Source organism: Diplotaxodon limnothrissa, linkage group LG1, assembly GCF_057381915.1.
Source record: "Diplotaxodon limnothrissa isolate DT_005_m linkage group LG1, D_limnothrissa_male_GT1.1, whole genome shotgun sequence".
Taxonomy (NCBI): Eukaryota; Metazoa; Chordata; class Actinopteri; order Cichliformes; family Cichlidae; genus Diplotaxodon; species Diplotaxodon limnothrissa.
The window spans coordinates 19,667,055-19,693,330 of NC_140596.1; the positions used below are offsets into that span (position 1 = coordinate 19,667,055).

Consider the following 26,276-nt stretch of genomic DNA (forward strand, 5'->3'; position numbering starts at 1 on the left):
CATCTAAACCCCTGAAGTTTCTTTGCTTTATTTGTCTGTTAAATTATCTAAAATAAAAATTGGTTTTGGATATATTGGGTATCACGCTTAACAAGAAGCACTCTCCCAGTCGTGCTGCAATTCCCAATATCCAGAAATTCAGAGTTTAGGAGACCACTTCCAGCTACATAGAAACATGAGACCACGTCAAGCAATAACGTGTCCATTCTGTGTAAAGTGACCATGAGACTGAGTGCACATTTTACTACACATCGCACTCTTTACCTGTGCAATTGTGTAAACCCTGCACTGAAGCCACCCATGACAACTAGTCACATGAACGCACACATTAGCTGTGCTTCACCAGTGGGCCTGAAAGCCTTTTTTAGACTTCCTTTGTTCAATCAATCACCACAAAGCTCACTGCAACCAATCTATTCTCCATGTCTTTTATTCAATCAATTCTTTCAGCTTACAGTTTTGCTAATACGCCAGGATTGATCGTCTGGGTTTGTAGCGGTATACTTCATGTTGAAATGGTATCCAAGATAATTCAAAAGGAGAGGAAAGAAGCACCAAACACAACAATCAATTACAAATGTGAGGGAAAAGCCAGTCTATATGAGCAATCTGTGGGAAGACCACAGCATGAAATCCAACTGGAAAGAGAGGCTGCTGGCATACTTTGCACTTCAAGGACAACAGTTTTTCTCACATACATAAATATAAAGAAATTAGAATATTTCTTAATACAAATGGCCACCTGTGCAGATTCTTGTGGTCTCAAAGCATTGCCAGAATATAAACAAACTCTGGGTCCTCTGATCACCACAGGAAAAAAAGAAATACTGGCAGTGTCCAGTGGTACCTATCAGCCTCATAGCAGATGCACCTACAGTATAAATTTCAAAATCCTATGTCCCTTCATTCCTGATTTCACAAAATTTTCTGAAAACTTGACCTCTGACCTAACAGCTGAAATCTGTGAGATTATAACTTTTCCAAGATTTTTAGTCGATGCACATATGGTATCAGTTTGAAACTCCTACATCTCTTCATTCTCAAGTTACCGCATTCACAAACTTGGGTGTCCTTGTCTCCCCGCCTGGTTGCCCGCCCGCCAAGCAGGGTGACAGCAATACCCCGTCAGCCTTTTTATGGCTGATGCGGTAGCACTATTCAAACTACTAAAACTGAGATCTGGTTTCTTGAACCAAAGTGATCTTAAAAAATAAAATGATCAGACTAATAAAAAAAATTATAATGTGTAGTATGGATAACTGGCTTGATAGCAAATATGATTATAGAAGTAATGTAAAGGTGTGTTACAAAACACCCAAACACTTTAAATGCTTCTGAGCAACGCAGGGAGTCACTACCAGAGCTCGGTGTGTGTGTCTGGTACCAACCTGAGGGAGCCCCAACCCACGCCAAGCCAAGCACGCCATCATCAAAGTCCCTGTCAGTAAAGACGTAGGCCAGGCAGTACTGATCGTGGTTCTGTTCAGAGTTGAGCTCCAAAAACTTCTCCACTCCGATGTTGGCAAAGCGAAAAGGATTGCTGGGGTCCTTTTCTTCAACTGTGGTATTGATCTGTGAGAAAGAGTTAAACAATCAAAAGGAAAAGTAGGAAAACAAAACTACCCCAATGAAGCAGATTAGTTTAGAATGATCCCGGGCAAGTAGACAGATTACTTCCACTTTTAATATCAGCAGGTTGATTTAGTTGTTATTAATAATGATAAATGAGGTCTGGTATAGATGAAAAATTCTAGCATATTAAATAATGGTAAACAAACATAATAATGTAACACTTTATGTAATTTAGGACTATAAATGGTGGCTGGCCTGAAGTTTGAGACCCTAAATGTCAAGATGAAACTCACCCTGACTCTTTTCACCATGAAGCTGATGTTACGTATGCCCTGGAAGTCCGTGCCCTGGTAAATGGTGTCAATAGCCTTTACGTGGCTGGAGATCTGCAGGGAGTGCAAGATTTTAGATTAGGAGTAACACAGGTACAACAATGAAAAAAGCAGTGAATTATTAGGTTTAAAATTAAAAAAAATAAAAATAAAAATAAGATTACCAAATCTCTGCAGCTCCTCATCTCTGCTACAGGTTACTGGCTAAATTCCCAGCTACTAGAATAATGCCTACACCACATAAGTAGGCATTTGTTTTCAGCCTATGAATGTTAGATGCCAAGTTTGACTTTGTGGTCAGCTATGAAAAAAGCTAAAAACATTATGAATGAATGGATTAAGGATTACGAAAAAAAGGTCTCAAAGACTTTAGAGTAGGGGTGGGTTTTTATAATCGATTCATCGATTAAAATCGATTCTGGCTTGGATAACGTAAAATCGATTCATTTAAATCCTGAATCGATTTTTTTAATATAAATTTATTTTGCTTGAAATGCCAGAATCTTTGGTGACATCTCACAAAATTTCAAGAACCACCAAACAGTTAAGACAGTAAATGAGAGCAGGTACACGGATTCTGCACATAGACTTAAACACACGGTGCGACCCGCGGATCAGAATCAGTTAGATGTCGCCTTTCTCACGGTCGGGGCTGAAAGCCGACAGCTCGCTGATCCTGATGTTTCGGCGGGTCCGCGCTTTGTGTTTACGCCCTTTTTGCGCCGATTCTAAAGCTGTTAGTTTGATCTCTCTCCAAACAATATTGACCGAACCAGCAGCAAAAGAAGATCCAAACGATTCACATAAAATCGTCATGAATTCACTCTGACTTTTACTGTTTTGCTTCCACCGCGATGCACAGCTCTCTCTCTCTCTCTCTCTCTCTCTCTCTCTCTACTTCAAGAACAGTTTCCCTTTCTTCATTATTCGCTTGCTTGTTACGCACAAGTCTACCGTAGTTTACAGCGCTGTCAGCCGCTGTTTTTTTCCCTTTTACATTCTTCCGAAAAGAAAACCTCATTTCTGCTGTTCAATACTGAACAAATTTAAACTTTTTAAAATTATTCAAAATGCAAAACGCTTAACCGTGTCTCTAATAAAACCGCTGTAACTTCAGAGGTAATGTTCATATGTTGATTAATGGTTTTCTTTCGTTTTTGATGTACTGCAGAATATTTTTATAAAATCCCAGGCCAGGAAAATCACCTTCATGTTTTTCTGTGTTTTATCTTCAGCTACTTTGACACAAAGGCATCTGCTGTGATGCTCACACCTTTGATAAAGTCTTGCGTGTGTCAGCTTCCTTTTTATTGATACAAAAATATGTAAATGTACTGATTTGAATTATAATATTTCTGACTGTCAAAATTTCCCAGATTTAAATCGAATCGAATCGAATTAAATCGAATCGTGGATCGAATCGATTCGGGACCTTGTGAATCGGAATTGAATCGCTTCTAGAAATCAGTGACGATACCCAGCCCTACTTTAGAGTCAGACCTGTTACAGATCGTCAACTTTTCCTTAATGTCAGGTGTGTTTCCAGAACCACTAAAAACTGCTGTAATCAAACCTATACTGAAAAAGGACAATCTTGACAAGACACAAATGAAAAACTACAGGCCGATCTCAAATCTCCCATTTTTAAGTAAGATCATTGAAAAAGCAGTTTCTCAACAGCTCAATTACTTCTTAAAACAGAATAATTGCTACGATGCCTTCCAGTCAGGTTTTAGACAGAACCACAGCACTGAAACCGCTCTGACCAAAGTCTTTAATGACATATGTCTGAACACAGACAGTGGAAAAATGTCAGTCCTAGTTTTACTGGATCTCAGTGCAGCATTCGATACAGTTGACCACAACATATTACTCAAACGACTGGAGAACTGGGCAGGTCTTTCAGGAACTGTACTAAACTGGTTCAAAACATACTTAGAAAACAGGAAATACTTTGTATCAATAGGTAACTTCACATCCGAGCAGACAAGTATCACATGTGGAGTTCCCCAAGGTTCCATCTTGGGACCCCCTCTGTTTAACATTTACATGCTCCCACTGGCACAGATTATAAAGAACAACAAAATAAACTATCACAGCTATGCAGATGACACACAAATATATATCACAATGTCACCAGGAGACCGAGGCCCTGTACAGGCTCTTGGTAAATGCATTGAGGAAATTAATGACTGGTTGTGCCACAATTTTCTCCAACTAAACAAAAACAAAACTGAAGTAATAGTCTTTGGCGCCAAAGAAAAACGATTACAGGTCACCAGAGAACTTCAATCTATACATCTAAAAACCACAAACCAGGCGAGAAATTTGGGTGTAGTGATGGATGCAGACCTAAACTTAGAAAAACACATTAAGACAATAACAAAATCAGCTTACTATCACCTCAAGAATATTTCAAGGATAAAAGATCTGATGTCTCAACAGGACCTGGAAAAACTAGTCCATGCATTCATTTTTAGTAGGCTTGATTACTGTAACAGCATCTTTACAGGTCTACCAAAAAAATCAGTCAGACAACTACAGCTCATTCAGAACTCTGCTGCTCGAGTCCTCACTAAGACCAAAAAAGTGGACCACATCAGTCCAGCTCTGAGGTCTTTACACTGGCTGCCTGTCCGTCAGAGCATAGACTTTAAAGTTCTGATGCTGGTCTATAAAGCTCTGAATGGTTTAGGACCAAAATACATCAGTGACCTCCTGACCCAGTATGAACCTTCCAGATCCCTCAGGTCATCTGGATCTGGTCTTTTATCAGTTCCCAGAGTCAGAACCAGACACGGAGAAGCTGCATTCAGCTTTTATGCTCCTTATATCTGGAACAAACTCCCAGAAAGCCTCAGATCAGCTGAAACACTCACTTTATTTAAATCCAGGTTGAAGACTCACCTATTCTCAGCTGCATTTGAATAAAGCACCAAATCCACACTTTTAAGCTTAAATTTCAAAACTTACACTAACTACTGATCTTATCTATTTCTGATTTTATCTGTTTTGATTTTATATACTGTTTTGTTTGTTTGTTAAGCTTAAATTTCAAAACTTACATTAACTACTGATTTTATCTACTGTTCTGATTTTATCTGTTTTGATTTTATATACTGTTTTGTTTGTTTGTTTGTTTGTTAAGTGGGTTTAGAGCTCTGGGTAGCTCCCCAGCTGGGTCTAGACTGGGTCTAGAGAGTATTTTAAATTCAGGGAATTTAAAATAGAAAGTAGCTCGTCCACAGAAGGACTGGTAGCTCCCCTTACGATAAGGGTTCAGATCGCGCGAACAGGTGTGAAATGTGTGTGTTTAGTTAGTTTGTTTGTTTGCTTGTTTTAATCAATTTTAAATCATGCTTTTTATTTGTTTTTGTTTCTAATGTCTCTGTAAAGCACTTTGAATCACCTTGTTGTTGAATTGTGCTATACAAATAAATTTGCCTTGCCTTGCCTTGCCTTACGAACTTCTGTCCAGCTAAACTTATTAAAAGTATAAGTTACGAATTAGGAAATTAAAATCTGATGTCAGGATGTAGCAGCAGCAAGTTAGCCCAAAAATCCGACTCCACAGAAATGTTTTGATTTGGTAATCCAGCATGAAGTCACTGGGAGGCAGCAGCTAAAACAAGGGAAGGGGTGTGAGCTAATGCTAATCAGCAAATAAGCAAAACAGGCTTTTTCAAATAAAAAAAGAAAGAAAAGAAAACAAAGATTTCACATACTGCATTTCCTCATACCTGAGCAAGGACAGCCTCTTTTGAGCCGTAGCGTTTGAAGAAGAAATGGTCAGTCTGGATGTAGAGCTGACAAGTGTTTTTTTCTTTACCCGTCGCCCTCTTCTTTCTCAAAATGACAGGAGTATCTTTAGATTCCTCATCTTCCAACATTCGTGTCACATCCTGGACAGAAAACGTTACGTTATGCTTGTTATCGATAGCATAGTTCAATGGCGTTTGGGGAAATAAGCACATTTCCGGTTTTGAAAACAATCCAACATTTTTATCCCCTAAAAATTTCCCTGGGCTAAAAAGTTTATATTGCCATTTTAAGTAAGGTCAAACACTTCCACCTTGCTGTTAACTAACAGTGTAAGGTAAGGTGGAAATAAGCTCATGTAATATCACGAGTCTTGTCTGCCTGTGTTTATCTGTTCTTGTTCTCTTGTTCTTAATAACACTTACTCTGGCTGGCTCTTCTGCTGATGCCTGGTACTTCTTCATCCTCTCAAACACAGAGTGGTCTGCGCAGCCACCCTCTGAACCATACTTATGAGGGTAATCTGTCAGACAGAAGGAGAGAAAAATGTTCTTGAGTGCCTTTCACCATATCCATTCAGTTATCTTCATCAGTCATTTATATCTTTATTTTAACATTCAGTACAAGAAGAGAAAGGCCCTGACTCCACTAGTTAAAAATCTGTGCAACTAGGCCTCTTTTCTCATTTATTAACAAAATCAAGGCAAAAAAAAATTGTTATGACCTGGCTCAAAAGCCACAAAATAAAGCAGAGACTGACAGAGTTTGCAGGAACATTTGGTTTCATTTTAAATTGCTTTGTAATCTGTGGGCTCTTTCACACCAATAGTTTGTTTACTCTGTTTTGAATCAGTTGATGAGTTTGTAAACTTGCCGCCTTTCCCCCTGGTTTGGTTTGTTTTCACATGGAGAAAACTTGAAGAGAACCAATTTGTGTCACTACAAGCCACCCAAACACGGGGAGAACATGCAAACTTCACAGAGAAAGGCCAAGTGGGAAGCAAACCCAGGATTGTCTTGCTGTGAGGCAACAGGCCTGACCACTGTTCCACGTACTGCCCAGGTGTTAAGCAAAACCAATAGACCACCACTGTAAGGAAATTAGGGCCTGCTCAAGTTCAATACAAAATTCAAACAAACTAATCATGTTACAGCAATGGAAAAGAAATTCTTGCATATTTACAATCACGGGCTCCACTGATCATATCTAAAAATTGAAAGTCTCTGTTTTCATATGAACAAAATACACTACGCTTCGCTAAGACTACAAGCAGATCCAGAGTTCAACACTGAGTGAAGCCTTGTGAATGTTGGATTTCAATGTTTCTGCATATTACTATTGACACCATAACAGATAATGGTGTCATAAACAATAACACTGACTTCAGAAACATGTTTCCTAAATGAAAACAGGTCCGTCGTCTCCTCTTTTAACTCACTGAAACGACCAAATACACTGTGTGCAATGTGCTTTTGAATTTTTTTCAAAGAAAGTCGTCTTTGTCCTCACAGTGAATGGTGTCTCATTCAACTGCTAATCAAAAGGCTTTTGCAGTTTGGACAGAAGTAAAAAGCTTAAGAGAAAGGCCAAATCAGAAGCAAAGGCTCCTCTGAGTCTTAAAAAAATAAATAAATAAAAAGAATCAGCCTTCTCCACCCATTTCACTGATACCTGAATAAAAAACTGTACAGAAACTTCACACAAAAAATCCCCCAGTTAGTTGTGAGCAGTTTTACTGCTGGGTACTATCCACGTACGGTTCACAGTCCTCTGAAAACCACAACATCAATGAGACAGCACAAGAGCCATCACAATTCACAGGTTATTGCCCATAAAACAACATGTGTGACCTTGAGCTTGAGCACAGTCCTGATAAAGTCTCACTGGGTGATCACTGTGTGCAGCTTTCACTAAAACATGACTGACACTGTGCAAGCAGCAGGAATTCTTGGGAAAATGAAAAATTCCTTGTAAGGTGACAAATATGACCCTCATCTAAAGCAAAGCCTTGGTGAAGATCGATTAGCTGATCACTGTTTATAAGTTTGCTTAAATTCTGTACAAATCTATAGGAAGAGCAGCAATTCCTATGAATTGTGGGCAGACAGACAAGGGCAACTGGGCAGACAGATGCCTCCTCGTGACATTAGACCTTCAAGGTTCGTAAAAATGTCACCTAATTATCTCAAAACAAGGGGGATACATTCCGACTACCTAAAAATTGTTCAGAGAAGTTTTAAAAATATGTCTGATAAATACATATTTGAGTTTTAAAAATCACGGTACACAGCCAGAAACAACATCTTGTTTTATCTTTACAACCCAGTGCAGATGTTAGCAGAGACTACATGCAGCAGAAGTGTTTTAATGAAAAACACACTTCCACACAAGTTGATGTGCTACTTCAGTCTTGATTAACAATGATGAGTAGGGAAGTAGAAAATTTAAAAGGGCAAATAAGAGTTGATTATAGTTGCAACACTAAGGGAAGAAGGATGAATTAATGAAAGCACTACATAAACAATTTCAGTTCCAGTTGATGTTTCTTAGGAAATTTAAGAAGTCATAAACTCCACTGTGGAAACTGTGACAAAACCTTTTCTTTGATTACCCTCATAAAGAGTAAAGTTAGCACTTCATTAAAGTGTGGCAGTTATCCCACCGAGGGTAGTTTTCTTACATAGTTCCCAGCACTTCTCTTACCACTGAATTTCACCATTGACCACAAACTCGTGCTGAAAGCAAACATCAACTTCTTTGTCAAACTGACCTAAACTTCATGTTCAGGATGAACAATGAGGAAAGCTAGGTCTCCAGCTTTGGTCCAAAGACCACAAACAGTTTTCAGCGGGAGAAAAGTGGCACATCAGGGGAGAAGTGCAACAAGGAGCAACTTCCTCTCTTACTATGACATTCACAGAAGCTGTGAGCTTTGAATTAGAGCCCCAGGGTCACACGATAAATACTGAGCTCTACTGTAATGCCCTGGGAAACTGACTGTAAACCTAACCTTTGGTACATGCTATTGTCTGCCTGCTTATCTACCTTTGCTGTGCTAAAAATGGCAGAGATGTATCACATGTCTCAAATGCAAACCTGAGGCGGTCAGAGATTTCCAGGGAAGGCTCTTGCAATGTTTTGAGTGGTTTCTCGCTAAGGAGACGGCCCTGACGGGGATAACAGCTATTATTTTTTTGTTTTTTAAATAAGTGCACTTGCTGAACTTTTATATTGTACCATTTGTTGGTTTAATTTTTCCAATATGCATCTTCTATCTCATTAGTGACAGAATTTCATGCTCCTGCTGTTAGAACATGAATTCAACAAATCATTAGGCACAGTCTGAGACTCTAAATCCATATTTCCTAAATTTCCTTCAGCAGATTCAGATTATATACCAGTGTATGTGTTTAGACGTGTGTTTGTGTGCTAGTCTAAAGCCACCACAGGGTTCATATCAGATTCCCTGCCATGCTGCTAAATGCACCCCCGGTCAGGGAGCACTTGCATACATTTGTGCGACCAGTAGAAATGCAGAATGTCATTTAGTACACACGAAGACCGTGAGTGTAGCAGCCAACTCAACACAGAGCTTTTGGACCGGAACTTAACCTTACAGTTAGCGCACTGCATGCCTGTTCCCATATGAAAGAGCCTTCATACTAAATTTGTAAGTCTCAAGTTACTGAATTGCATTTTGACTCACGCACTGTGCACATGTTTTTTCAGCTTGGTTGAAGTCAACCTCTAAATAATTTCAGATTTGCTCATCTTCATCGAAAACACTGAGAAACTTGCAGTGTCCTGGTTCTATAGCTCTGTAGCCTGACAAAAGCAGTGAATGTAAGCCATTTACATTCTCCGATCCAGTTTTCAATAGATACCGAACACCCTGTCCATGACTCAGGATGCTGAACAATATCCTATTACTACCACTACTACTCTGTCCTTCACTCAGTTTTAAGATCATAAACTAAACTATTAAATATGACGTTCAAGTACCAATTTAGTCTCAATGTATAATAACAATGTTATTTGGACAGCATAGATATCAATCACAGCTGTACATATTCTGATCAAATGTCAATTATTTAAATGTATTATCAGCAGGCAAGACAGTCTCACATTTCAAAACAGCTGGTGTGCTACAAAAATGGGCTCATTTATGCAATTTCCCAGTTAAGATTATGGAGGAGGAAGATAAGCTTGTTACTCTTTAGAGAGCCCCCAATGGTCTAGGCCCCAAGCGTTTGTCTGGCACGCTGATTCAACAACTTCTGTTGCAACTGAATAAAAAATAAAATAAAAAAAATTCAAATTTCACTTTGTTATTTAAAAAATATAACAGAATTTTCCTTTGTGTATTTAACAATTCTTCACCAAGTTAATGACATTTGCCAGGGGTATAAAAAGAAAGCTTTTCTATAAAGAAATGTTTCAGACTTTGTAAAAAAATACCACTTGTCCAACAAGCTTCATGTATTGGTCACTATACTAAACATCAGAACACAAATGTAAATATAGTGCCTACTTACTGATGTCATCTTCGTGATAAATGACAGAGTGGAAGGGCACACTCCTGTCCTGTAGGTATCTTTCTGAAGGTTCAACATAGTATGTTCCTTGTTGGGTTTTAATGAAGCCCTCAAATCGCCCATCAACCAAAGAGCCATGTGTCAGTGTGCCCTTTTCTCCTGAAACATAAGAGGAGGAGGGTCAGCAGATGAAGACAAGTCATTTTTTTGTGTAGCCTAAAGTCGCAAGTAAATTGAAAAAAAGACTAACATGCCAAAGTGGACAAACAAACAACCACTCGAACCAAAACTGTTAAAAACAAACAAACAAACAAACAAAAAACACATGAAAACCTGAAAACACAAGCGAGAAGAGGAGAGAGAGAGAGATGGCGATCAATATGAGGAATAAAAATGATGATGATGATAGATGAAGAAGGCTTGGCTTATATAGGTTTCTGTTTTACGGTTTTGTCTGTTGTACTGCTTCTAGAGTATGAGGTTTGCTTTTTTGTCAGGGATTTTTTCTTTGCTTGTTTTTTTTTTTTCACTTTTGGATTCCGACTTTAAGTCTTTGATCGCCGTTTTTGTTTTATGGGTTTTTCATGTTATGAATTTCAGTTTTGTGATCCGTTTGATTAAAGTTTTGATTTTTATGAATGTTAGTTTTACTTCACTGCCTGTTCCTCCCTCTGACTCATTTCTGTATTAGTTTATTAGTTCCACTGTTCCCTAGTCTGACGTCTTCTTAAGCGTCACAGTTCACATCAATATTTTCTCATTTAGTCATTTCCTGTTTTGCTTTGAAATGAGGATTTTGCATCTTATTCCTTTATTTCTCCTTCTGTTCAGATCAAGATCACCTCCTCCAAAGGATCTGGCTACAGTGAGCTTTGGACTGCTCCCCAGTGCAGCTGCCATGCACAAATGAACTGCACAACAGTGCCAAAAAAAAAAAAAAAAAAAAAAAAGGTTTGATTTAAGGTAACTACAGAGCACCGGTGTGAAAACAACTTTATTCACGCTGTGCTTTTCCTGCTTTGTTACATGTGTGGATTAGTTATGCATCATGAATAACTTTAAAATGTTACTCAGTGGTTTAAAGAAGCTGACTTCTTATCAGCTCAGAAAATATTCAAGGAGTATACACCTCTCCTCCCCATCTGTTTGTTTGATGCAGACCAATCACTAAAAAACAAACACCCTTGTTTTTCCTCCTGTTCATTTGAACTCTACTGGAAACAGGCAGCAGGAAGATGTCCAGGAAGGGAGGGAAATAAGAGCAGCAGGAAGAACTGGAAAAAAAAAGAAGCTAAAAATAAGTCTTGTGAGATTTGGCTTGTGATTTGTTGTTTACTCTGCACATTTAACAACGTTTCATCAATTGAGAAGTCACCCAAAAGGTAATACAAATAGGCTTTGAATTGAAAAATAACAATGCTACAAATCAGATACACTACCTTTAAAAGACACACACACACACACACACACACACACGCGCGACTCAAGACTTACCATACAGTTCTCCACTATAAATATGTGATGTATCAATCGGGTTCTCCTCCCCTGACACCTCAATGACAAGATCTGGAGAAAACAGCTTTGAATCCCTCTTCATCCGCAAGTTAAAATGTCTGAAAAGAAGAATAGGAAACAATGTCCAATTACATTAAATGTCTAACACCACATTCAAACTTTGTACATTCCTCTGACTGTTGTCCACATTTACATGTGGACAACAGTCCTGCAGACAGACACTCATAATTCACAGTGTTGACAGTGTTTTTGTCATCCTCTTACTGAAAATTTTTAGAATAAAGGACCACAAACACTGGAAATCTACGACAGGAAGCTGAGAAAGCAGCCTTATTTACTTCACTAATGTTTACAGAGGTTCACCGTTCTAGTGTTGTTACCAAGTAGGCAGCTCAGTGAGTCAGACGAATTATGTCACAAGGAAAACCACATGAACCTTGCAAGTGCACAGACACTGTTTTATGTAACACTTTCAGTGGAAATGATGAGAATGATGTAAAAGGCAAAAAGGCAAACGTCACATGGCGCTCACATGAGGCACTTCTGAGAAGTTAGTGGTTCTAAGGCTTGAGCAGTTCAGATGCAAACTCCTTATCAGAAATCTCCTGACAAATTATAAATTCCTCCACATGACTCAGTATTAACCTTAAATGGCTCAAGACCTTTTTGGCTTTGGTGTGTTTACACAATCATCAGTAAGGCCAAAAAGCTGTTCACAGCAGGAAATCTTTAAGCTAAAGTAGGCTGTTTAACAGATTTTGAAAGTACTCCACACCTTTTTCTTTTTTTTTAACTCATTTTAAATACCACAGTTGCCCTTATAGGCAGGCATGGTAATGAGATTAATCATAGTCGGGCAGGATGTGTGCATGTTCTTCAATCCCTCAGCTGCACATTAGTCTCCAAACCAAAGCTAAGATAATCTCAGGTCATAGAGGACATAATACTACTGAGAACAAAGTGTATGCTGTGAAGTTTTCTTGATGTTCCAGTATACAGGTTTGTTTCAGACTAAGGATCTTACAGTAACATTTCTACACAACAATCATGGAAACATTCATAGAGCAAAACAAAATGAAAACACAAAATGCAAATAAATGCTCTGAGCAGTACAACGTGTCAGGGAGTGTCTGGCAGAGTTAGAAAGCAAGGCATTATTCATGGCTCAGACAGTTCAGGATTTCCCTCCCCAGGATGACTTTTTGACCTGCATTCAGTTTTTCCCAGTCCAGTTTTCATTTCACACCCCTTTTTTATTACTGTTTATTTTCCATGTATTGGTTCATTGTACCAAATGATATGCTGAATGAAACAGCCTTGCTTTTGGTTAGTATTCAGTTTGGTAAAAACTTTGTTATGTCATTAGGAATGCTTTTTATAGATACAAACATGTATAATAACCTAGACGGATCAAGTAGATTTGCAGTCAAACACAAGCTGGCCTCGTCTACAGATTTTCTGCCCAAAGAGCATTTCAGCTGAAGCCAAGAGAAAGAAAAAGGATCAAATATTTGACACAGAAGAGGAGACGATGAAATAAGAGAACTGCTAAACCTGTACGACAATGGCTGCAACATGACCTGCTGTTTGAAGTTGGCAGTGTTACACAGAGATAGCAACAGATACAGTATAGTTTCCTTTGCTTATTACTCATACTGGCACTAAAACGATAAATCTGCCTTCATAAATATAATTCCGGTCACAGCCAAAGCAAATTATTCACTTAGAAATATAACCTGCACTGTCATGTATTTAGAGTTAGTCGTCAGGGATTGAGACACTGTCTGTGGTTGGGTTCAAAAAGAGAATGACTAGTTGGTAAGAAGCCTTACAAAGTCTAAAACCTAACTGCCTTCTTTGCAACATTTGCCTCCTCATCTTAGAAGTTAACACCTCTGCGACAACTTCCCCACAGCAGCCAGGTGTACCACTGAAGTCACAAACCACTGGTTATTCTGTTATAAAAAACTGTTCTACACTTAGGATGTGGCTGCTCTTGTTTCTGAAGCAGTTGAACAATACAGTTTTGGCAGTGTTTCCTGTGTATCGAGAAGCTTGGCAAAGAGGAATCGTGGGTTACATCTTTTGTATTGCAATAATAGCAAAAAAGGTGTATAGAAATACACTAAAAAGCATCTAAAAGGCTTTCCTATTCAGAATTTCCATCCCAAAGTTCATGAAGCAACAGACTGCAGGGGCTCAATCATGTCTGCCACAAGTCGTTGACACCCATGTGAGTCAAGGTTCAGAGCGCAGCAACTCAGTAAAGGAGCTTAGTGTGTTCAGAGAACAGAGAAGCAGGAAATCCGAAGAAAGGGGAGAAAACAAAGCAGTAAATGAAGAAGTAAGACTTGAACAGTTGGCTTGGGCTTTGCAGAACAATGCAGCTTAACTGCACCTGTATATGTGATTTAGCTATCTTAGCAGGTTTAGTGGGAAGCATGTCTCTCCTGCAATGTGTGGAAAAACAAACACATTTAGTGTGTTTCTAATCACTAAACTATAAAGTGCCCTAGACAAAAAAGAGAAAGAAAGAAGAGACCAGAAAAAATACCAACAAATCAACATGGGCCGCAAGACAAGAGAGGAATCCAAGGATAAACCCAGTGGTACTCGTCTCACAGCAGCAGCTCACTGCTAAATTATTCAGACAAATCCCAATTGCTGAACATACTGAATCAAGCATCTGACAGTCATCCACTGCTTAGTAAGCAGGCCAAGCACACAGAGATGGGGTGCCCTCAAGACATTTCTACAGAGAAAATTCCAACTAAAAAGGGGGCAATACCTACTTATCACTACATAGAGCTCTATTTACAATATTAAGTCGCTTGGTCACAATGAATCATCGTAAAATCATAGTATTCCCAAATTACTTAATTGGAAGAAATCAAATCAGGTCAGAAGTTGTTAAATATCAGTGCAGAAAGTGGGAAACAAGGACAACGAGAGGAGAGTAAGAGATGAAATCAAGACATAACTGGGAAGCAGTCCTAAGAGATTCTGGTTAAAGTGGTAAAATGTGGTATGAACCTTAACTTTAACATTCATTAATGGATAAGCCGCATTGTTTGACTGCTTCAATAATAATAATAATAATGTTTTTTGTCAAATATTTTTATAATTAAGGAAAAAAAACACTTATGCGTCTTATTAATTCATTATTAAGCTATAAACTACAAAGAAATGTGAATTATATCACAATCACAAGCATTGCATTAGCACATGCTTGCTATGGCACTTCACTTTGTAAAGAAGCCCTACACAGAGACCCTGTGACTTGCCTTCTTCTGTCACCTGATCTGGCCACAAATACTCATGCGAGTGGGCATACAGAAGAACGCTTTTCTCTCATTACAACAAACCTCTACAGTGCCAAACAGCCTGGCCTTGAGTTTTCACAGAAGGGAGAGTGTTAGCCTTAATTTGCACACACTAAATGAATTCAGTCAGGACATAAGACACAAGCTTAATGTCAAGTGGCATAGTATTATAGTCTGTGGTACAGCTACTTTTATTAATATTATTGCTCAGCTTTGAAAAACTGAAAGAAAGTGGTCAATTATTAGTTCACTTTTTGTTTTGTTTTTTTTACCACATCTCTGTAGCTCCTCATCTCTGCTACAGGTTAATTCAATTCAGTTTTATTTATATAGCACCAACTCACAACAACAGTTGCCTCCATACACTGCATATTAGAAGATAAAGACCCTACAATAATACAGAGAAAACCCCAACAATCAGATGACCCCTAGGAGCAAGCACTTGGCGACAGTGGGAAGGAAAAACTCCTTTAACAGTAAGAAACCTCAGCAGAACCAAGCTCAGGGAGGAGCAGCCATCTGCTCTAACTGATTAGGGATGAGGAGAAGAAAAGAAAAGAAGTTCTAGTATGCAATGCGATGTGAACATCAAGCCTCAAGACCTCTTAGTTAAATCTAGATATTTCTAACTGGCATGATAACTAGCAACTGTCAGACATGTCTTGTAAATTATCTTGTACAAGTAATACCTGACACACAGTTTTAATATGTGCAAAGGTTTCTACACTCCATGTGATACTGCAGAAAACTGGACACTTTATAACTAAGTGTCCACTTATTTCAAAGAAAAATCTAAGAAACTTTTTAGAACTCAAATGTAACAGGTAGGCAGCATTATCTGTGCAGTTCTTGCTCCTTAATGCTTCCATAATATAAATCATACTGATGTACAGCAGGTATACTGCAGCCGTTTTTGGAAACTGCAGTATGCTCAGAGAGTTAAAGTGGTTATCTCACCAAAACAGGCAGTAGAGCTACATGACTTTTCAAACTAAGTTTCGCTTTTGCACAATGTGCAAAATGTCTAGTCTACAAAAATGAAATAAGCCTGCAAGTGTGAGCTTCTTCATTTAAAACACTCAAATTTTACTCATATGCTTCAATATAACCTCAAACAGACAACTGTGCCATGTAAAGTAAAAAACTCAGTTCAAACTAAAAGTGGAAGCATGACAAGCCTCCTTCGCACAGTGGAATACGAACAGTGTGTCTCCTTAAATTCGGAGCTTCAGACCAATCTCAGTTCCAGGGCCATAGATAAAAAGCTGCCTCACTTTACAGTGGCAACCTATATAACAAGACAGGGAAGTAATTGAAGGAAAGCTCATACGGTTAAAGAAGTGATATCCACTTACGCAGTCAAAAATCCTGGATTTAGGATGCTGAATACAGTCGATCCCAAGCATGAACCACCCAGCCTTATGTATTTGTGGAGTAAGCAGTGGACCATTTACTGCTCCTACTGCTGCAGATTCTAAGGCTTTTACTTACAAGTGAGCTTTTATGATTCACAAATGATGCAGATGATTGAGCAGAATCTTTCCTATAAGCTGAATTTTTTGAGAGGAGATCATATTTTCTGGCCAACCCAATAAGGCAATGCTAACAAGTTCTGCAAGATTCAGCAACAACTGGAAAAAGCGCAAAAGCTGGGTAAAAAGCCACTGGTATCAATATACCAAAAAACTGAAAGAAAGGACAAAAGAAAAAAAAAAGAATTAAAAATAATAATAATAATAATAATAATAATAATAATAATAAGGAATGAAACAGTATCACTGCACAAAACGTCAGTAAAAACATTAGCGAATATACTGGAATCAGAGTTTATAACCGCAACTAATTTAAATATTTTTTAAAAAGGAAAGAAGAGACAGGGGGAACACGCTTCAGCTGATTCATGAATGTTTGAGTTGCATAGTTTGCATCTTCCCTACTGGCAACATGTGTTTCAAACCCACAAACACAACAACCAGCTGATCTGCACAGACTTAGACAGAACATAAATGAGTAATCCATAACCTGTGACAATAAAACAAGATTATAAACTGTATTGTCATAATATTTTAGCAAGTACTCAGAAATAACTACACATAATAAACAGATGCTTGTTTCATGTGCCTGAAAAAAATATTGGCCAATATATTGGAATTTAAAATCACCAAATATTGGTATTGATCTTAAAAATCATTCAGGGTCTAGTTTCATAAATGTATTCACATAGACGGGGCTAGAATAAATAAACAAACCAATCAATGTTGCTCGTCTTTGGTTTTGTTGAGCATTTACACAGTTTTGTCTTACAGTGCCTCTTTATTCAGTAAATATACCTGTCTCACAAAGACATGGACTGCATGGACACATTTAAAATGATTGGATGTCATGCTAAATTAGAAATTCATTCGTGTAGATTAGGAATAATACAAGCTCCAAATTATTATCATTGTGAACATTTTGACCAAAAGAAGGGAACCTGTGGCTAACAAGGTAGACCAGATCCCTGGTTCTTCCAGTCTACTACTGCATCCCAGATTTCAAGTTAGTATGCTTCAGAAAAAGCAAGAAAAAACAAGTTTTGTTTCAGTTCTTAGCAAGGCTCAGCCAGTCAGGTATCACTAGCAATACAGCATTTTGTTTAAATTTTCTTTGCACTTAAAACACATTCGTGGCTAGAGCCTGCTCACTCCTCTGTGTATGCCTTATTTAGTGAGTCGCAAATACACAACAGTGGCAGTACAGATTAAAAATAAACGGTCTCCCTATCATTTTATGTTCAGTGTCCCCATTTGGATTGCTAACAACGGGCTTTCTGGGTGGAAAATCCAAGTTGAGGGGGCATTTGTCAAAAAACATTCCAACTGGGAACTCACCATACAAGTCAAAGTGTCCTTGGGCAAGATATTGAAACCCAAGTTGCCCCAATGTATCCACTGGAGTGTGAGTATGTGAATTTTAGACAAAGCGCTTAAAAATGCAAATGTTAAAGCCCTGCGTGAATGTGTAAATGAGGCTGTCACAGAAAGTACTCTGATTAGAAAAACACTAAAGTAGTATGAGTCCGATTGCCATTTTAAAAACAAATGTTTAAATTCTTAATAACCTTTTGAAAACACACCTAAAAGTACCTTCTGCAAAATGAATTAACAGCATTGACTGCTTTAACTGCGTTTCACAAGTTCATGTGAAAATGTGTAATTCTTACACATTTTTGTTGCAGAGTGTTGTTCCTTTACAGGAGATGGCAAAAATTCAGCTGATACAAATCTGGGAACATTTGTGTTGTTGCCCGTTTCCAAAACAAGGGTGGCACCACTGCACTCAGATGACATGGGTTTGATGAAGGGTCATCCTTGGATAATGTATATAAATGAAAACTGAATCTCTCAGGTTAAAATGAAACATGAAAAAACCTGAGTTTGAACTTTGAGCAATGAGTCTTATCTTAAGGACTATAACTAGTATCTTAGCCAAATAATAAAGAGATATTTTCCATTGACCTTTCTACAACTCCCTCTCTCAGCTCAGCTCTGTATATACAGCCACAACCAACACAAACTGAAACCATGGTGAGCAAATTAATTTCCACAGTAATTTATTAGCTGTACATACTTAATAAGAAAACAAGCCATGTCTTATCTTGACGAAACCTGATAAATATCACCACAACACACAAAGCAGTAAGAATTTATGAAAAGGTGTTTCACATTACTAAAAAAAAAAAAACCCAAAAAAAACAAAAAAACAAAAAACCCACTGAGTAATAAAAATAAATACTTCTTGTTTGATCCTAGGGCTGGAATATAAATTACTGATCACAAGAATAATAGACTTGGACATGAACTGAGTCAGCACAGAAAGAAAGAGTGACTACATGAGGAAGGCTGTGTGTGTTTCTACTTAAACTGACCTTCCGTGTGCATGGAAGTCCAGCTGCACGGTGCTGTCTTGAGGAGAGAGCGCCCTTTTAGCTCTCTGGTGACGGCTGTGCAAGGCTTCTGTGTCATATGATAAACCCTCATAGTGGCGAATATACTTGTTCAAAGGGTTCCCAAACTGACCTGAAAGAGAGTTCAACAGCTTTTTAGTACTGGTCAACAACAGTATCAAAACGAATAGGTTTTTATATTGTTTTATTAATCAAATGATAATTAAAATTTCATTCACGTATCGCTGACATTTTTCCACTGTAGATTAGCATGTAATTCTGAGATAATTCGTTTTTATCATTTCTATCCATGATTTTCCTGACGTGCCAATCTTTCAATGGAAATGGCCTATGGAGCAATCGATCTCTACAATACTGGCTAGCTTTAGTACAAGCCCGCACTCGCTAAACATGCTTAACAGGCTTATTCAGCCAATTGCTATAACATCCCCTGAGGTAAAACCCTACCGGCATCCATACCGACCCTTTTCTTTGTTCTTTTCACAAAAACAAAGCTAGTGTTCAGTTTAAAATACAAGTGAGGAGCACATGATACGATCAGGTGACGAGGGTCTGTTTCAGTAGTACTGTATAGCATTGTGTGAGCTTGTTGCAGGCTGCTTAAATGCTAATCTACATTCAAAGGGGTGTGTGTGTGTGTGTCCATCTATCTGTCTGTCTGTCGGTGTCTGTGCAACTCTGGTGGCCTTAAAAAAAAAATCCTCAGCTATGACTCAATTTAAGGATTTATTAGTAAGATCAAGTTCTAATCTTTTTGTACTGTAGGATTTTCTGCACATGACTAAGAGATACCTAGACTCAAAAATGCAAAAATAGATGATGTAGATGCTCCACATTATCTGCATTTTTACATTGCACTGTTCTGTTGACAACTACATAATTTCCATGTCAGTGGGAGGCATAACTCCCCATACAGGGAGAGGCTGCTCCAGGCTAGCATGAACTTGTCTATGAATGCACTTAGAAAATATTTCAACAACCATCTTCTTTAGTCTCATTAAACAAGGAAAATAATGTTTGCAAACTACACAGACAACACAGATCAACCTTTGCAGGAGGTCTCACCAACTTCATTCGTATATTATGTATATAATGAAGTATGCAGTGTGTGTGTAAGATATCATGTCACATTTGACCTCTTTATGTACACGGTTTCAAAAAGAATGCTGACAGGTATCTCCGGATGCCTTCACGGTAGAAAAACATGTTTCTAAAACAACTCTGAGCTTGTATGATAAATCAGTCATGCTCTCCATCTAAAGACTCTGGAATGAAATCTTTTAGCTTATGTTAAGGGTTACAGAGTTAAGCCAGTTGTAAGAGCAGGTTAACATTTTATGCAGCTTTCAAATACCTGAGAAAACTATCACTAACAAAAAATGTACCATCTTACTGCAACCCACACACACACACAGGTTATTGTTGCAAAACAAATACAAGAACCACGCCAAGAGCGCAAACGTCCGCCAAGGCAGCTCACTCTCTGGGCAGTACTTACTTTTAAGGGAGTAGTTTTGTATTTTCTATATATTCATTGTGTTTTCTTTGTTTGTTTTGTTTTTAATATACTTTATGTTTGTAGTGCAGTGAAAATATGGATATGGCACACTTTATTTTAATTAAGACCTTGAAGACCTTGGTGGATGTAAGCCAAATTTTAAATGATTGATAGCAGTACCCCACTCCACCTCCCACAAAAGTCGATCAAAATTCACCCAAAACTTTTCAAGCTAATCGTGTTTACAGGCAGAATGACATGCAAGCAAACATTACCAAAACCTCCTGGGCAGCGATAAAAGGTGGAATTGTAAACATAAACAATATAACAAAATGTAATGTTGTTTTACTTACTAAAATCTCTATATAACTCTTGATTCCCATACACAGACATCTTACTAAGCAGGTTTTTTTCATGTTGTGTGTAAACATCACATCCTGAATGTTACAAGCCTGAAAAGAATCTAAAATGCAGGCAGCTACACAATGTTGAAAAGGTTAAAAAGACACTTCCTTCTCTCAGTGACAACAAAGAATTCAAATCAACTATATTTAATGAACTACTCTTTATTACTAAAAATGTGTTGATCAGGATGTTTCGGGAAGTTAGACCAGATCAAATAGGTTTAAACATCAAACCAGTACTATCTGAGTTAATTTGTTCCACGTCATTGCATACCTCACAACTCATACTACACACACACACACACACAAAATCCAAAAAAGGTAAAAAGCGAGGATTGCTCTACTCGCATGTCAACATTCCAGCCAAACTGAAATACAACATTGACTGGACTACCTAAATTGTAGCCATAAAATACACTGCATTCTTAACATAAAGTCATCACTACCATGTGAATATGCATGTATTTAATTTCTATCCAGTTTTATTTATATAGCACCAAATCAGAACAACAGTTGCCTCAAGGTGGTTAACATGTTAACGTAAAGACCCTACAATAAGAGACAAAAACCCAACAGTCAGACAATGCCCTATGAGCAAGTCCTTGGCGATGCTGGGAATGAAAAACTCATGGCTCAAAGGCTCATGGAGGGGCAGCCATCGCCCCAACTGGTTAGGGGTAAGCGGAGGAAGACAGGAAAAATGACATGATGTTGTGTATGTGATTTATAACATAATGTACACAACCTTTATGTGTATCTATAATTTATAAAATAGCATGCACAAAAATTGGAATTCAATTGAGATTTTTAATGCATTTTGATTTCCAGTGGTTGCAAAATACATTACTTTCAAAATGAAGCTCTTAGTTGCTTGCATTAACATCTCTATTAATACCCTACATTAATCACATCAGTTGGTTCCTTTGGATTGCTTTCTTTTACTTTTATTCTTCTTCTGTTTTTTAAAACATTTTCCATTTTTATTGTAACAATAAAAAAATACAATAAATCATTATGTGACAATACTATCCAACACTATTAGGAACTACATAGTTCACTTCAGACTGATAGCAACAAAAAATTCATTTAAACTGCCAGTGAGTTTTACTGAAAAGGCATCATCACTACAGAGCAATCTGTTTTCACTCTCAAGTCCTGCAGGAAAGTGCAAGACAGAGAGAGAGAGATAAAAAACCTGCTGACAGGAAGCAAAGACATGGTCACAGCATGGATCAGAACTGAGCTGAGCCTCGCATTGCCATGCACGCTGGGTCCTGGCAGCCCGGCTAAGACAATATCTCAGGCACCCGACTAAAATGTCTCTCCTTAACATTTTATATCATACAGTACTGAAAAAAAATTAAGTGGGTTGGCAAAAACCTGTAGGCATCAAGTCCACAACAAAAATTCACTCTACATTACTCAAAAAATGTCTGCAGGAAGCTGTGACTGTGAGAAGGCCAAGTAACAGCAGCTGTGCGAAAGTGAAATAACCTACATTACATGAAACACAGACTTCCTCGAAAATGTCTGGGCATGTAAACAGAGTAAGATTGGTTGTTGCATGTCACGCCATCATTACTAACAAGCTATCAAATTGCAAACTCAATTGCAATGGCCCCTCTTACATCAAACATATCTTTCAGAGGTACATGTGGAATGACATAAAGCCATTTGTTTGAAGCTTTGTGGAAAAACATTTTTTAAAAAACAACTGAGCTTGTATAATAAATCAGTCATGTTGTACATCTGAAAACTCTGGAATGCAATCTTTTAGCTTATGTTAAACTGATAAAATAAATTAATTAATAAAATTTAAAAAACACAAAGCGTGAAGTTTTGATCAGGACATTTCTGGCCCCACCTTCCCGATCCCTTTCAAGAATATAAATAGTGTTTCCTCATGTTGGTGTTCACATCAGTGGACACACCGCCTACAACTGCAAAGCTCTCCAGCGAGTAGTGCGGTGCTCTGAACGGATAATTGGAGGTGAGCTTCCCTCCCTCCAAGACATCTACAGGAAGCGCTGCCTGAGGAAAGCGGGGAGGATCATCAAGGACTCCAGTCACCCCAGCCATAAACTGTTCAGACTGCTTCCATCAGGAAGGAGGTTCTGCAGCATCCGGTCCCGTACCAGCAGACTGAGAGACAGCTTTTTCCATCAGGCCATCAGACTGCTGAACACGTCATAGACACCTCAGCTTCACCACTGGAACTTCAACATTATGCACTCCACACTGTATATAAATACCACTCGTTTTGCACATATTCAACTCTGTATATTTTATTATTATTATTATTATTTATTTATTTATTTATTTATTTATTTATTTTATTTTATTTTTTTTTACTATTTAATTTGTAAAAATGTGTATACACACACACACACACACACACGTAGGAAAATATTTAGTATACACATCCAGAAATGCATACACTATTATATATTGTACATATATTTATTAGTTTCAGGTTGGCCATTCTTGTATTTTGCTCGTTTGTGTTGCTGTGTTTGCACATCTCTGTTGCTTGTGGGGCTCGCACACAAGAATTTCACTCGCATGTGCTGTGCCAGTGTGCCTGCACATGTGATGTGACAATAAAATTGATTTGATTTGATTTGATTTGATTTGAAAGCTCAAAATACATTTCTGATCAGACACAAAAAAAAAAGAAAAAGAAAAAAAAGGTAAAGTTGTGAGATGGAAGCAGGGGGGAAAAAACGTAGTCACTCGAGTCACAATTTCACTTGTGCTACTGCAAAAAACAAAACAAACAAAAAAACGCCAGTACAGATGTTTTATGCAAATACGTTGATGCACTTTGTACTTAATCTTGACATGTCAAATGAAGGTTTTAAAGACATAAAGAAGATTAATGTGTAATCACAATGAAACAAATCTGAAATAAGCCAAGAAACTGAATTATTTATAATGACAGATTAAGCAATTTTTCAAACACAGCAGCAATATTTTGCCACAGGATATTAGAACTTTTTAATGAAGGTTTGACAGATGTTAAAAAGTGAAAATTGAATAATAATGTACCAGCTATCTTGCCAGATTATACAATTATATGAAAGTAGCACAGCAGCTCATTACCAACACAAGGCAGAAATCAATTTCTATTTGGTTTTCCTGTCCTGATTCTTCATGACAGCCCCCAGCTCTCAATAAATCTGTCACTGCCCTCACAGATAATAAAACTTCACAGGTGTAGTATCTGCAGTTAATCACATGCACACATTTTACACTGTGAGCTTAAGCTCGTCTGTCTTGATGTTTTGTGAAGCAGGTGGTGTAACTGTACTAAATCTGGAAATAACCCCTTAGCGATGATTTTATTTTCATTTACACACAAATTATATCTATTTTAATATCACCAGTTACACAAAATCACAGTTTTGCTCTGTTTGTCTTACAAATGTTGATGCCTAAAGTACAATTAAAGTACCAATCTGACATACTGTAGAAAATATGTTATTAAGAAGGGCCTGGACAAAGTTTTGTAAGGTGGTTAAGTTATATTAAAACTTATAATATATCGACACCCAGGTAGTTACTCATCCACGGTAAGAACGGGATATATATCATCTCTTTCGACCAAATGCTTGAGTCAGCAGTAGAAAAAAGTACCGTATTTTGCTTCAGGTGCCTTTCTGACGGATGCAACTGCTTGTCACGCAGCTTCATACCTAACCTGCTTTTCACAGACTGTCCGACAAAACGAAAGTTTTTTGTTAAACTAGTCTCAAATTATTCTAGCGACACTGAATATTCATGGTAACAAACATATTCGGCAGTAAAACTCTTGTTTATAGACGTTAACAGTGTAAAGATTTCCCACTAAGCAAGTGACTGAAAGACAAGCCCCCCCTCCTCTACTACAGGAGTACTTAACCTGTATCAGCCAAACATAATTAATTAACCAGATAACAGCTAATACAGATTGACTACACACTGTAAACAACAACAACAAAAAACACAAACAAAAAACACACACAAGTTAACCGCAGTCTCCACAACATTAGCCAGCCAGCTAGCTAGCAAGTTAAACTGTCGACAGTACAACTACACGATCCGATTAGCGCTAGCTCTACTGACGAGCTCTAAAGACTTTCTCTGTTAGTCAACGGCAAACTTACCTGCAATATCGTGTAGGCAGCAAAACAGAAGAATTAGTTTGACAAATTCCATAGTGAAATGCCCTGTAGTCCCGCTTAACCAGCGAAGCTACACAGCGATACCCCTGACAGTTGCTTGTTTCGATTTCTGCCACACTTAAAGACAGAGTCGCCCTTCCTAGTTAGCTGTGACTCCCATCGCAAACACCGGCAGCTCTACCTCTCCAACAGCGCTACACACTGTCATAAACAGAGAGAGACAGACAGGCAGGCACTACTCCCTTCCGGTGTATGGGGCCAAAAGATATGGACACACCCGCTGTTCTGCGTTTCTATAGTATTGCGATCGTAGGTTGAAAGATACGTGAAAACAACTGGAAAAAAACACTACTGAGCTTTACACAACGCCACCAAAATGTGTCTGCTCCTGTGCTGAAAACACGCACTGATCTGCTGTTTACTGCTTGCACACATTATTTCCGGGTTTAAAAACTAAAGATTTAACTTTGTGATAGTGAAGTTATACATTTCCTGTTTCTCTGTCTATGTAGACTGCGCTGTAAATGCAAGGTACAGACTGCTCTGAGAGCGAGGATTCGCAACAAACCGGTCTGTAACATTAGCATAAAGAGAACTCGGGAAAGAAAGGATTAGTCATTCGTTTTTAATGATTTTTTTAAAGAATGAAGTTGAAATGTACTAATGAATCTCGAAGTACTATTTCGAGATTAAGTAGATACAAACTAAAAGAAAAAAGTTACAAAAATACAATTTGAAGAAAAAAATGAAATAATATTTTGACAGTATACATATTTATCTGTTTATTGCTTTGTGCAACCGCATGGTAACCGTGTAAAAGAGACATCTGTAAATTGCATCTGTAATTGGACCAGCAGGTAAGTATAAGGGTATATAAATTACAGAGAAACACTGGCTTTCTATACCTGTACCACCTCAGCCAGAAGGATTATTCTAGCTGCAGTGTATACAATTTATTGTACCCCGCAAAAGTCTGCAGTGTTCTTTGGGTGATGAAACCTATTTGTTATGTTCTGATTCACTAATGTTGAAATCCAGGCTCTGGGGAGGCCACTCTATGACTGACAATGTGTCTTTTCTATCCAGGTGTATTTTTATTGCATCGACAGTGTGTTTGGGGTCGTTGTCATGCTGAAAAATTAAGCCATTGCCAATAAAAATGCTTTGGTACTTTTCTGTGTTTATGATTTCATCAGTTTTGCCCAAATTCTCAACAGCAGTGGCTGAA

General features: G+C 38.0%; 1 protein-coding gene across 1 annotated transcript in view; it reads right to left on the reverse strand.

Annotated features, from left to right (window-relative positions):
- Positions 1-25,218, reverse strand: part of adam10a (ADAM metallopeptidase domain 10a) — a 37,984-nt gene extending 12,766 nt beyond the window's left edge. Inside the window, exons 1-8 of the mRNA XM_085375136.1 lie at positions 25,031-25,218; positions 18,945-19,095; positions 11,694-11,812; positions 10,200-10,358; positions 6,089-6,186; positions 5,645-5,806; positions 1,866-1,958; positions 1,389-1,572 (exon numbers count right to left, since the gene is read on the reverse strand). Coding sequence (XP_085231262.1) covers positions 1,389-1,572; positions 1,866-1,958; positions 5,645-5,806; positions 6,089-6,186; positions 10,200-10,358; positions 11,694-11,812; positions 18,945-19,095; positions 25,031-25,082 — 1,018 coding nt within the window. The 5' untranslated portion in view covers positions 25,083-25,218. The remainder of the gene's footprint in view (positions 1-1,388; positions 1,573-1,865; positions 1,959-5,644; positions 5,807-6,088; positions 6,187-10,199; positions 10,359-11,693; positions 11,813-18,944; positions 19,096-25,030) is intronic.
- Between the last annotated feature and the right edge of the window lie 1,058 nt (positions 25,219-26,276).